Source organism: Alosa alosa, chromosome 21 (assembly GCF_017589495.1).
Source record: "Alosa alosa isolate M-15738 ecotype Scorff River chromosome 21, AALO_Geno_1.1, whole genome shotgun sequence".
NCBI classification, from domain to species: Eukaryota; Metazoa; Chordata; class Actinopteri; order Clupeiformes; family Clupeidae; genus Alosa; species Alosa alosa.
In genome coordinates, this window is record NC_063209.1 from 24,061,106 (window position 1) to 24,074,232 (window position 13,127).

The following is a 13,127-nucleotide window of genomic DNA, read 5'->3' on the forward strand; positions in this document are numbered from 1 at the left end:
AACTTCTTGATTACTAGTCTGCGCCTGATAGTGTATCCGTGTGTCCAACAGAGCCTGAACTCACTGTGCATGTTTTAATACAAGTTTAGGTGTAGAACAGAACAACTTTTAATATTATATTAAAAAATGATTTAGTAACAATAAAGTAATTTAGTAATAATTTTAATTGTTGGGTTAAAGCTAATCTGCCACTGTGTGGCCACTCCATGACACAGTGTTACAGTTAACATGTTAGCTCACCTCTGTTGGTAGACAAATACAATGTAAAACTGTATTAGTTCTGCAGTGCATTCTCATAATAGTGGTTGATTTCAGAAAGTAAGAAAAAGAAGACATTATTAAGAGTATTATTGAGTAAGGTTGTTTGGGCTATTATTCAGATTTCATATTTATATGTCTTTCTATTCATTGCTTGCTGTTAATAAAAGCAGAAATAATCTTCCAATTCTATCCAAAATCTAATCCAAACCAGCAGATAAAAGAGAAAGTTACAACAGACTCAATAACACCAGAATAAAACATTCTCAGAAAAGTAGGGTCAATGTTAAATCTCTAGTTTTCTATAATGGGCTATAGCACAGATACCAGTGTGTAGTTCCAGGGTTAATTTATTGTACATTATTGTCACTAGATACTTATACTCTTGGACAACTTAGTCTAACTATTTCAACAATTACATGTTACAAGGATGCTCATGTGTAAAATATGTTGTTCATGTGTTTCAGACTTTATGGTGGCTCCTATTTTTGTAAACACCCTTAATGTAGTTGAGGGTGCCAGCATATATGTGAAATGCACTCATTTCAAGACCAAAACCCCCCCAAAAATTCACATGTACCTTTGCAAGAATGGGATTGGAGTCAGCATGGAGGTAGCTCAGGCAGAGGAAGCCATTTTTACACTCAAATTCAAGAGAGAAGACTCAGGCAATTACAGCTGTGTGTACTCAATAAAGAAACATCTCCCTGGCAACGTGACTTTGACAAGCTTCAACAACTCTGTCATCATTCAAGTCACAGGTAATGTCATATTCAACTTAATCAATCTCACCAAAACAGTTTTAACATGCCTGAGCCAGACCCAAGCTTGGGAAACATCTTTCAAATATTTATTTAGTAACACTTAGCACTTACATAGACTAAAACGGGGTTTGTTGATCATATATGATTCATAGCCTGGCTGATGATTGTCATTTCTGTTAAAAAATAAAATAAAAAGCATGTGCAGTGTTAACATGTCTGTTTGTGACATGTAGGCAGATCATTGCTTATAGATGATTCTTGTGATATTTAATTAAAATCTAGAAAAGGTATGATACTTATTGTTAATGTAAGTGTGAACTGCTACACAGTTTACCCTATCCACCTGTAATGTCCGATAGCCATATAATCACATTTATAATATACAAGAAATTTTCCACCAGCACAGTGCTAAACTAGGGTTATATGCCTTACCAAAAATCACTACAGGAAGTATTCCTCCCAGATCGAACCAACCAACCTACTCTATCGTGGACTGTAAAGGCAAAACACATTTGTGTCTAATTTCTTTAGGAGAAACTGATGAAAAGATATTCTTGCTCCTTGAGGACACTTAAAATAGCTTAGTAAGTTAGTGCATTTTATCGTCTTTAAGAAATTGTTTTATATGTATGAAAATTCTATAAATGACATTTGTTCTAAATGCTCTAAATGTTATTTGTTCTTATTCTGGGGGATTTTGGGATTTTGCCAACCCTTTATTTTCTTGAAATTACCTTGAAACTGTCTCAGTGTGTCATGTTCTCGATGTCTTTCCAGAGTCAAAGCAGGATAAATCATCTCAAAACACCCCTCTGTCTCTGTCTCTGACATGGATTATATGGATTACCATTCCTGTAATTTTGCTTTGCGTGCTTGGAGCCGTGTCCTGCTTCTACAGAAGACGTAAGTTATTTGAGTCCTGTTAAGAATTATATGTTATTTTGTAGGATAATGCCTGTTTGTATCATCACTCATACGGTGATTAACATTAATGACAACATTAACTTCATTCATTCTGCTCCTTATTTTCATTTAATTGATTTTGTGGTAGAAATATCAGTATATTTATTATTTATATTTATTGATCAAGGGCTCTTATTCCTATTACACTCCACATGTCTATTTATCTGTAACTTCTATAATGTGTAAATATATTCTTATACTCAGGAATATGCATACAGTAAGAGCACCATATCAAACATAAAATCACATGTCCTAAATTCTCTTATTCATGAGATATTAATATTGAGACATGCATGAATTAATGATAATTCATGTACCCTTATAAAGTGTTACCAAAATATCTAGTGCTAACAGAGCGAAAGATAGAGAGGGAGTTCAGTGATATATCAGTGAACAGGACCAACAATCTTCCATGTTTGTGGATTATGGTCTGTGCATGTGTGCGTGTGTTCATGCGTGTGTGTGTGTGCTCAAGTTGCTGGGTGGAAGGGTCTGGCCAAGTGTTTCTCTCATGCCACTCATTTCCTTCCTCTTTTCAAAACAGGTTTGCTGCCAAATGCAAAGCGGTAAGAATATTCACTTGGTATCGCAACATCCACATCATTACACACCGTATCACAACATCCACATCATTGCACACCATATAACAACATCCACATCATTACGTATCACAACATCCGCATCATTATACACCGTATCACAACATCCACATCACAACATCCACATCATTACACACCATATAACAACATCCACATCATTACACACCATATAACAACATCAGCATCATTGCACACCATATAACAACATCCACATCATTACATATCACAACATCCACATCATTGCACACCGTATCACAACATCCACATCATTACACACCGTATCACAACATCCACATCATTACACACCATATCACAACATCCACATCATTACACACCGTATCACAACATCCACATCATTACTATCACAACATCCACATCATTGCACACCGTATCACAACATCCACATCATTACACACCATATAACATCAGCATCATTACGTATCACAACATCCACATCATTGCACACCGTATCACAACATCCACATCATTACACACCGTATCACAACATCCACATCATTACTATCACAACATCCACATCATTACACACCGTATCACAACATCCACATCATTACTATAACAACATCCACATCATTACACACCGTATCACAACATCCACATCATTACTATAACAACATCATTACTATAACAACATCCACATCATTACACACCGTATCACAACATCCACATCATTACTATAACAACATTATTACTATAACAACATCCACATCATTACACACCGTATAACAACATCCACATCATTACTATAACAACATCCACATCATTACACACCGTATCACAACATCCACATCATTACTATAACAACATCATTACTATAACAACATCCACATCATTACACACCGTATCACAACATCCACATCATTACTATAACAACATCCACATCATTACACACCGTATCACAACATCCACATCATTACTATAACAACATCATTACTATAACAACATCCACATCATTACACACCGTATCACAACATCCACATCATTACTATAACAACATCCACATCAGGCATGGATTGGCCATCGGGCGTACCGGGCAATGCCGATTGAATAATTTTATTATTTTGGGCGGGGCTGTCATAATTTAATAATAATAAAAAAAATATCCACCGCGACGGTATTTGAGACATGAAACGCGGCCCATTGGTTGATTTTCTTGACGAACATTGGGCTAGTCCAATGACATCTCTCAGCCCTCCCCTCCCAAGTTTATCAAATTTTGCCATTTGAGCTGTCTGACCGCGAAGAGAAGTGAGTTTCCATCTGTGAAATTGTGAAAATGGATAGGCCTAATAAACCACAAAAGCACAAGGGGGGCGCACAGAAGCTGCGAGACAAAAGGCTAAAAAGCCTACAAGTGGACGCAGCAAAATATGTCAAAATCACAGAAATGTTCACCCCAAGGTCGACTGTTACAGCGGGTGCAGGGCCGTCGACATCGAGTGCACAGGCTGAAGGAGTGGAACACAGCTTTGATGTGCAGTGTAGTAACACAGAAGAAGGCGAAGTACAGGTGGATTCGGAGGAAGAGGAGAGAGACGTTACGTTTTATGTGCAGTGTAGTGACACAGAGGAAAGAGAAGCAGGGGCGATTCTAGACCTAGAGCTTTGCTGGGGCACAGGCCCTCAACTCCCAATACATAAAAAAAATAAAAAACATAAAAAATGTGCGCGCAATATGAAATAAATGGCTAGCCTACGGGTAGGCTACAAGCTTCAAAATCATTATTGTCACTGTCATACTGTAGGACCAGCACTCTCACCCTCAATTGTTGTAAGAACCACTATCCAGCAACATCCAAAAACATAGGCATAAGTAGGCCTATACTCACTGCATGAATTTAATAGGCTTTCCTAACACAAGGGAAAGCTTATTTTTTAGTCAAAATTGAGATACACTTCCCTCCCAGGCAAGGGTACTGGCAACACTGCAGTTCTTTGTAGTTTAAATAGCCTACTAAAGCCTTCATATTGACTTTTGGTGATAATTTCCAAATGTAGCCTATAGCCTATAATCTACACAGAGTCTTTGTAGATTATTATAGGCTACATTTGCAAATGTAGCAAACTTATTTAAGTTTGTCATTAAACCATTGATCAAATCACAGCAGTGGCACTTTAACATAAATGTTAATGTTACCGTTAATGTGGGCAATTATCATACCTCCCTCGTCCTCCTCATCTCTCCTCACTGTTCCTCTCCTTCTGCCTCTGTTCAGGAAGAATTTTCTGATGTCCATCTCTGAATAGTTTATCTGAAGGCTATGTTTAGTTTTACAGTAGGACAGCTTCACAAACAGTATAGGCTACTTTTACAGGACTTTCTCTACACTATACGTAAATCATTATTAATTGTCCGCATGTGTGCATGCAGCCTACGCATGGTGTGAGTGTGTGTGTCAGGGAGAGAGCACAGCTGCTAAACTGTTGCTAAATTTAGGCTACAAATTTGACGCTAAGCATTGAAAAACAGATGCTAATTATGTGGGCAACATTCTCTAACATCGATCAACTTGTCATATTTTCTGTCAAACAAGTTGTGAATTTGTTGTAACATTAAAACAGGGGACGACTTACTCTGCGCTCAAAGTGATGTGATGAGTTTCCACTGTACAACGAAACACTCGGAAGAATCATGTGAACGATTTTCATTGGTTGTTGCATTCAATCTTACCCAGCTACAGAGGTGCTATTTCCCGATTGGCTATTATGGCGCCTTTCTTTTTTTCCTTTTTTGTTTTTATTGGCTGGTAAGTGACAGTGATGAATAAGGTCTAGGGACGCCCCTGAGGAGAAGTACCGGTGGATTCGGAGGAGGTGGACAGAGACGTTACGGAGGAGGATGAGGAGGAGGAGAGAGACGTTACCCAGCAGGGAGAAATTGAGGAAGAGGTCAGAATAGCTACTGTAAATGTTAGAAGACTGAGGGACGTTTCATGCATGAAGGGCTGTTGTGTGTGTGGAGGGCTGGGTGACCACCTGCTCCTCCGCTTTCGATTGACATGCATTTGAGCGTTTCTCTGCAACATGCATCAGTAGCAAAGAAGCCATCTGCATTTTACATTACATTTTACATTCGATTGTCGTCGACGCGGAGAGGAGAAAAAATAAAATAAGTTATCCACAAAAAATCAACGAGTGGTCGGCCTCAGAACGCACTCAACTTTTTGAGATCTGAAGTCAGTCATGATTGGTCGAAATTGTTGGCAATCTTGATGCAGTACAACAAGCAAACCTATCACATTTCTGTGCGCATACAGGCAGGTACACATACGTAGGCCTAGGCTACACAAACACGCACTCAGAAAGACACTAGAATGACACAGAAAGTATGATAGCCCGTAACAATGAAAATGTTTTGGGATGTGTGTATCTTCACTTAATAGTACCTGGGGAGATTGTAGGCTAAACGTGTGTAAATGTTCAACATGGGAAATAATTACAGGACTCATTTTATTCAGTCAGACTTAAAACATGCATAATAATAGTAGCCTATAGAGTTTTGTGCACAACCTCGTCCTTGCTGGTTTGGAGGTGGTCACCCTAGTGTGTGTGTGTGTTTTAATATCCTTTGTTTACAAATAATGCTATGAGTAGACTCGGTGTCCAACTTACAGTGTTATTTTAGCTTGCCATAAAGTTATTTTAGCCTGCCATAAAGTTATATTTTGCAGGTGTTACAGCTTACAGTTATTATTATCATGTAATATTAGTGAAACATTGTTTTCCCGAAATGGATGATAAATGTGCGCATATATCCTCTGGTATGTCGTGTGCCTCAGCATATCGTATAAATAATCATGGTGGGCCGCCATGGCCAAAAATGCCCGGGCCATTTTTTGGTCCCAGTCCATCCCTGATCCACATCATTACTATAACAACATCCACATCATTACACACCGTATAACAACATCCACATCATTACTATAACAACATCCACATCATTACACACCGTATCACAACATCCACATCATTACACTGACAGGTTGAAACAATAGCTGGCAAACAAATGTGGAACTCCATACATGTATGATTACTGTTGTTTTCTTTCTCATCTCTCTCTCTCTCTCTCTCTCTCTGTCTCTCTCTCTCTCTGTCTCTCTCTCTCTCTCTCTGTCTGTCTTTCACTTTCTCCCATCTCCTCTCCAATACAGACGAACAGAGGCAGCCCAGGAAACAGAAGTAATCTACAGCGAAGCACAACTTGTGCAAAGTGACTATTTTATTTACACTTTATACCATTTCTGTTGGGGTTTTTTTGACAGCTAACAATGTTCAGAGTTATGTTCAGAGATCAGAAATGTTCAATGTTTATGTTCTGTTCACAGGAAACAGCGAGCCTGAAAGGTACATGTCTGTGAGAGGAATATGGTAAAAGTGAAAATACTCCCCAGAACTCAGCTATGAATACCATGAAACATACCATGACTCTTTTTTTTCTTTAACCATGTCTCTTTGCTCCTCACTCTCCACTATCTTCTCTCTAGTGAGACGCAGCAAACAGATGAAGTCTACAGCAAACCAACACGTTCTAAAGGTGTGAGCTCTTTCAGATTCCATGCTCTTTCTGTAAGTTCATGTTTTACAGAATAACACTCATTTCTTGTGTTCTGTTCACAGCTAAAAATAAACCTAAATCTCATAGCAGGTATGTGAATTTGTACATGCCAATCAATCATTATGCAGATTTTCACAATTTTTGAGCCAGTCGAAAGGGGAATTTTTTTAAAAATAGAAATTACCCAGGCTTTTCAGTAAGTATTTTTGTGAGCTGAGTCTAAAACCCTTGAAACAATAGCTGGCAAACAAATGTGGCACTCCATAAATGTATTATTAATGTTGCTTTCTTTCTCTCTCTCTCTCTCTCTTTCTCTCTCTCTCTCTCTCTCTCTCGCCCTCTCTCTCTCTCTCTGTTTCTCTCTTCTCCCCTCCAATACAGACAAACAGAAGCAGCCCAGGAACCAGAAGTAATCTACAGCGATCCAAGACTTGTGCAAAGTGACTATTTTATTTACACTTCTTACCACATTTCACTTGGAACAAGGTCATATCTGATGAGTTGACAGCAAATATTTTTTTATGTTCAGAGATGTTATGTTCAACGTTTATGTTTTGTTCACAGGTAACAGTGAGCCTAAACCATGTAACAGGTACATGTCTGTGAAAGGAATTTCATAAAAGTGAAAATACTCCTCAGAACTCAGCTATAAATGCCCCCTCGAATCAAAGTACCATGAAACATACGACTCTTTTTATTTTCTTTCCTTTTCTTTAACTATGTCTCTTTCCATCACACTCTCCACTATCTTCTCTCTAGTGAGATGCAGCAGACAGATACAGTCTACAGCAAATTAACACGTACAGGGTAAACATCCGTTTACAATCTCGTTAGCTGCCAAGGCTATTAAAGGCCTCTTGATTCACCAAGACAGACTATGATTTTGTCTTTATCTCTTTCCCTGTTTAACACTCCTCCTTCCCCTCTCCTCCAGTGTGACTAGAGAAACTCAACAGACAGATATGATCTACAGTGAAACAACACATTCCCGATGTAAGAGTCTTGTCCTGTTTCCTTTTATTTTGTATTCCATCATGTCTGCTCCTAATGTGTACTTTGTACTGTATGGTGTGCTCCTTTGTTTACAATGATTTCAATGATTTTTCACATAAATCTCCATGTCTCGAGGTCACCGAGTACTGTCGGTATGAAAAAATAAACAAATGAAAACAATCAGTATTACCTAGCTCGAGTTGCAGCAGCCAACAGCTAAAGCAGGCAGGTAGCTACAGTGCTCACTCTGGGGCCATGGACATGGGGGCTCATGAATATGCCCCGAGAGTGTAGAGCTGCCTGGCTATTCCTCTTTAACATGGGATTCTTGTTTCTTGTATCCCTGCCTCCATCCCTCACCTGAGGGACATTCTGTTCCCTGATCATTGCCTTGTTCTTTTTCCTCCTGTGTCTTCTTGTACTTCCTTCAACTCGGAGGACCTTAGGTAAGTTATTAGAACTGTTTACTATAGTTGAGCAAGAAGGAAAATGTCTCGGGTGAGTGTTTCTAGCTCTAGTGTTAATTTAGTGATAAATGACCTTGCCTATTTGTAATAAGAGAGTGAGATTCGCCTTGTGTTGTTGCAAGAGAGGCCGCTGGGTGGAGGATATGATAGTGACGTCAAGTCGGGTACCTTAGGGCACAAGAGTTCTGCACAAGTCTCCGAGCATAAAATCCGACCCAACTTTGCATTCAAGTCATTTTTGCTCTATCGGAGGTCGGAATTTCCGAATATCCGATGTGGCATGAAGGTGGCAATAATCTTGTTTAGCCCAGCGTGCTACTGTATATGTTTCCTAGTTCTTTGTCAGTCTTTGTGGTAGTATTCACACGTTGTGAGTACTACCACACAGCGCGCAGTGCAATTTTAAACAGCTCATCTGTATTTTCATAATCAGTGGCGCATTTTCATCTTCTTCTTCATCTTCTATCTATCCTGCAGAGGAGTTACTTACATCTCGTTTTCAGCTGTGCTCCATATTTGCCTCTCTGTCATTACCAATTTGCAGATGATGGTGAACAACTACTCATTGTGAGATGTATTTCGTAATATCTTTATTCTAATTATATTTCCTATTGTAATCTTGTTATTTGTAATGTTTTGCATGGATGTGCGCCGGTGTGCATTTGTGGATGAGAGTAGCATGGTGCGTTGTACACCCGCCCATATCACTGTTGATAATACACTCTTAAAATAACATAAACAACTCGCCATGGACTTCTGGTTTAGTCCATGGTTTCTCTTGGTCAGTGGTGTAATGCATTTTAGGTAGTGTACGATAGCGATTTTTAGACAACGTGCCAGATCCCTCCTCAGGTCGTTAGTTGCCACACTCCTTGGTGCATTGCTCAAAAAAAAAGATGCAAGAGGTGCAAAATAAGAATTTAAACCTTGCGCCAAGAAAATAACCCATTTTCCGCCATGCGCCAGGACGAAAATAGGGCCCAAAGTCTGTCTTGTCGTTTGTCATTCATTTGGTTCCTCATTTAAAAACTGTTACAGTACTGGTCTGTGGTGGTGTATTACATTTTATGTTTTAAATGTTAATCGATGTTTCACACAATAAATCGCAATGTTTATGTCCCATTCACAGCTAAAAGGAAACCGAAATCTAGCAGGTATGTGTGTTTGTATTACAATTGTCCTTTCTGCAGATTTATTCCATTTTCAATAGCCTGGCTAGCGCCACCACTTCTCAATGAGATGTGGTCTGGGAACCAAACGTTCATTTTCTCGTATTTGAAAAAAATGCCCAGATCTGTTTATTGGGTGCCACGGAAAAACCCTGATGGAAAAAAAATAAGAATAATCAGTAACACTTTTATTTATGACATGTTCATGACAGTGTCATGTCACTCTTATGTCGATACTGTCAAGTAAAGTGTAACCGAATAATCTTTACAGAATGACAACATTGCCAAAAAATCTGTTTGCAACCTTGTTGTTGGTTGCCTCTTTTGGCTATTAGCTTGCATGCCTTGACGCACAGCAAGAAACAATATTTATACTTCATAACAATGACTGTCATGTGCTGTTCCCTCTTTTGTCTGTCCATATAGTCCAGCAGAGATGGAATACGCCAGCGTTCAATACAAAAGTATGTGCTCCTGTCTGCCTGGCATTAGTGTGGTTTATGGGGAAAGTTGGTCATGTGTTGTTGTTGGTGGTGTTGTTTTTGTTGTTAGTGTTGTTGTTTTTGTTGTTGTGGGTGGTGGTGGGGCAGCAATGGTGATCATATTCAACCAGGGGCTTTCCCGTTTCTATGGGCACCTCTACACTCTCTACATGTCTGCCCCTGCACCAAGCACCCTATATGGAGAAAACTGTACAATTCTTATATTTGAGGTATTATTCGATTAACAAGCAATGATGGCCCCTTTCATTTACAGCACAGAAAGCCTGCCTTGTATGTTATAGGGCATTGGAATTTCTAGTATGAAATTTATTAGCCACAAATGTATCACACAAATTTATCACATTATTAGCATTATCCAGGCAGACATACCAACCAACAATTCTATGTTTGTCTCATAAGACAGCGCTGACCAATAATGTTTTTACACGTTTCTTTTATACAGAAAAGAAGAAACAACATGAACTCTCTCCGCCAGAGGATTCTGTCTTTGGTGAATTTGTCTAGATCAATTTTTCATCACACCAGGCACATCAGCCACATACTACTTGCAATATTTAATCTGAATTTAGTACAAGAAACCATGTTGTGTGTGTACACTCTTAAAACGAATGTGTTGAAAACAAAACAACTTGCGTTGTTTTTAACACATCTCTGTCTCCAGATAGGAACAACACAGTTTGTGTTTCCTTATTTTATTTGTTACACAATACATGCTTGCGTCGAAAACAACACAACTTGTTTTGTTTTTTAACACATCTCTGTGTCCAGAAAGGGACAACACATTCGTGAGTGTATGTGTCCCAACATGTACTCTCTCCTCTGTTGGCCTTTAAAGGCCTTTCATAACGCTGTCACAGGGAAACACAGCTTTGACAATGTAATGTATATGACTTCATCATCACATACCTTCTCACATCTACTACTATAAATAAAAAAATTTAAAAAATCAAGTTATGTAACCCTGAAATGTAGTGAAAAATATACCAGTATTATTCTTGCAAATTTACTTACAGCCCTGTTTTCAAACTTGACTGTGACTTTTTTTTGCAAAATGTGAATAAAAACAGAATGCTATATCATTTGTAAATAACATAAACCCTACATTGATTATAGTGAAAAGACAGCAGTGAAAAAATATTTAAATGTTACAAATGTATACGTACCACACAGTTTAATAAAGAACAAATCTGCCGGCAGGTGTTTTAATAGTGTCTTTCTGTTGGTCCTACATCAATCAACATACAATCATGTTCCCACTTATCTCACTGACCTACTGGAGAACTACACCCCTGCCCGGTCACTGCGACCCTCCTCAGCAGGTCCACTCAAAACACCAAATATGAACTTCAACACCATGGAAGAGCATACAGTCACACTGTCCCTAAGCTCCGGAATTCACTTCCCCATTACATCAGGCATTGTGAATCCATTGACTTTTACAGTAACCTGAACACCTATCTCCTTAAGATAGCATATTCACTATGATGTGTTTTTTATTATTGGTTGTAAATATGACATTTAAGAATTGTATTTGTATGTTTATTTGTGAAGTGACCTTGGGTGACATTTAAGGGGCTTTTTGAACACAATGTATTAATTATTATGAAATAATATTATTATTATTATTATTATTCTCTTTTTCTTCCACAAAACCTCTGCTCATGCCGCTGGTCAAAGTAATTATCATCAGTCTATACAACAGTCTTCAATAAGAGAGCATGAGTTTGCATTGCGTTTAGTGTACTACCAAACAATTTCTTTGTTAGTCATAGAGAGGTAGAGAGACAGTACATTTCAACAAATACTATTAGTCTACTATACTATCACTGTTTCCAAAAGTCAAGGAAGCATACTTAAAGGCCACCTTTTCAAGGACGCTACATCATCAAGTTCCGAAGTACGAAGTACTGGTCCAAAGTCTACCAAGGACGAAGTCCTTCGTTTGGCCGAATTTTTAAGGATGCTCAACTTTAGGAAACATGCTAGAGATGTATGCTAGAGATGCATGTTCAACAGGCGAAAGCTCATGAACATGTCTCGTGTTCATTGATGCACATGAGTTACTTCATTGCTTGATTGCATTTCCTTCAATTTAAGCTCAAGTTCAAATTGAGTCACATGTAAGAATACAAGGAAATACTTACAGACAAAAGTGTTTTTGTCTGTGTCATGAACAGACCCCGGGCCATTTCACAACACAGTTGGTTATTATGAGGTCGACGTTGCCCACATGTTGGATGTTGATGCTGTGCCTCCCCTTTTGATTGACATACTCCCACTCCCTTTCACCAGGTGCTTGGATATGCACGAGTGTGCTCCAATAGTGCTAGGCTAGTGTTCCCCATTTGAAAAAACTTGCGCTTAGTCTGAGCTGTCTGGTCATCGTTGGGAGAGGAAACAAATTGATTGATCAGACTGCCCAGTGCTACTGACACAGCCTTCACCTCATTACTCACAGTTGATTTTCTCACTTCCATATTGTCACCAATTACTTGAAAGTCCCACATGCGTAAAAGCGCAGAGTGATTAAGCACTGTTCCTCCACGGATAAAGCATGGCTCCTTTGGGTTTGGTGATTAAATGTTGGCCTGACAAGATCTGCAATGTGCTTAATGTCATCTCTCCCAAAGCGAAAACGTGCATACAGTTCTTCTGATGTGTAAATGTGTATGTATCGAGTGGTTTGGCACGCTCAGCATACACCCTTTCACGGTACTTTCCGGAAACTAAAAGAGCAGAAGTACAGATTCAACTGGGTAAAGAACAGATCTTGCTTACCCAACTGCAGCAGACAAAAATGCAGATGGAGATACATCTGCTACAGGCAGAGATAGAAAG

The 13,127-nt window shown here is 38.8% G+C and overlaps 1 protein-coding gene across 1 annotated transcript; it reads left to right on the plus strand.

Annotated features, from left to right (window-relative positions):
- The first annotated feature begins 1,234 nt into the window (after positions 1 to 1,234).
- LOC125286140 lies at positions 1,235 to 10,927 on the plus strand. Its single transcript, XM_048230907.1, has 14 exons — positions 1,235 to 1,244; positions 1,773 to 1,925; positions 2,530 to 2,551; positions 6,754 to 6,812; positions 6,928 to 6,946; positions 7,087 to 7,136; positions 7,220 to 7,247; positions 7,539 to 7,597; positions 7,722 to 7,749; positions 7,917 to 7,964; positions 8,092 to 8,150; positions 9,747 to 9,771; positions 10,213 to 10,250; positions 10,732 to 10,927. The coding sequence occupies exons 1-14, from the start codon at positions 1,235 to 1,237 to the stop codon at positions 10,791 to 10,793; spliced, it is 660 nt and encodes a 219-aa protein (XP_048086864.1). The 3' UTR covers positions 10,794 to 10,927.
- The last annotated feature ends 2,200 nt before the right edge of the window (positions 10,928 to 13,127 follow it).

Coding starts and splice junctions, on each gene's coding strand:
- LOC125286140 (XM_048230907.1), top strand. Junction 8,151..9,746: donor TGAAACAACACATTCCCGAT/GTAAGAGTCTTG, acceptor TCCCATTCACAG/CTAAAAGGAAACCGAAATCT. Junction 10,251..10,731: donor CGCCAGCGTTCAATACAAAA/GTATGTGCTCCT, acceptor TCTTTTATACAG/AAAAGAAGAAACAACATGAA.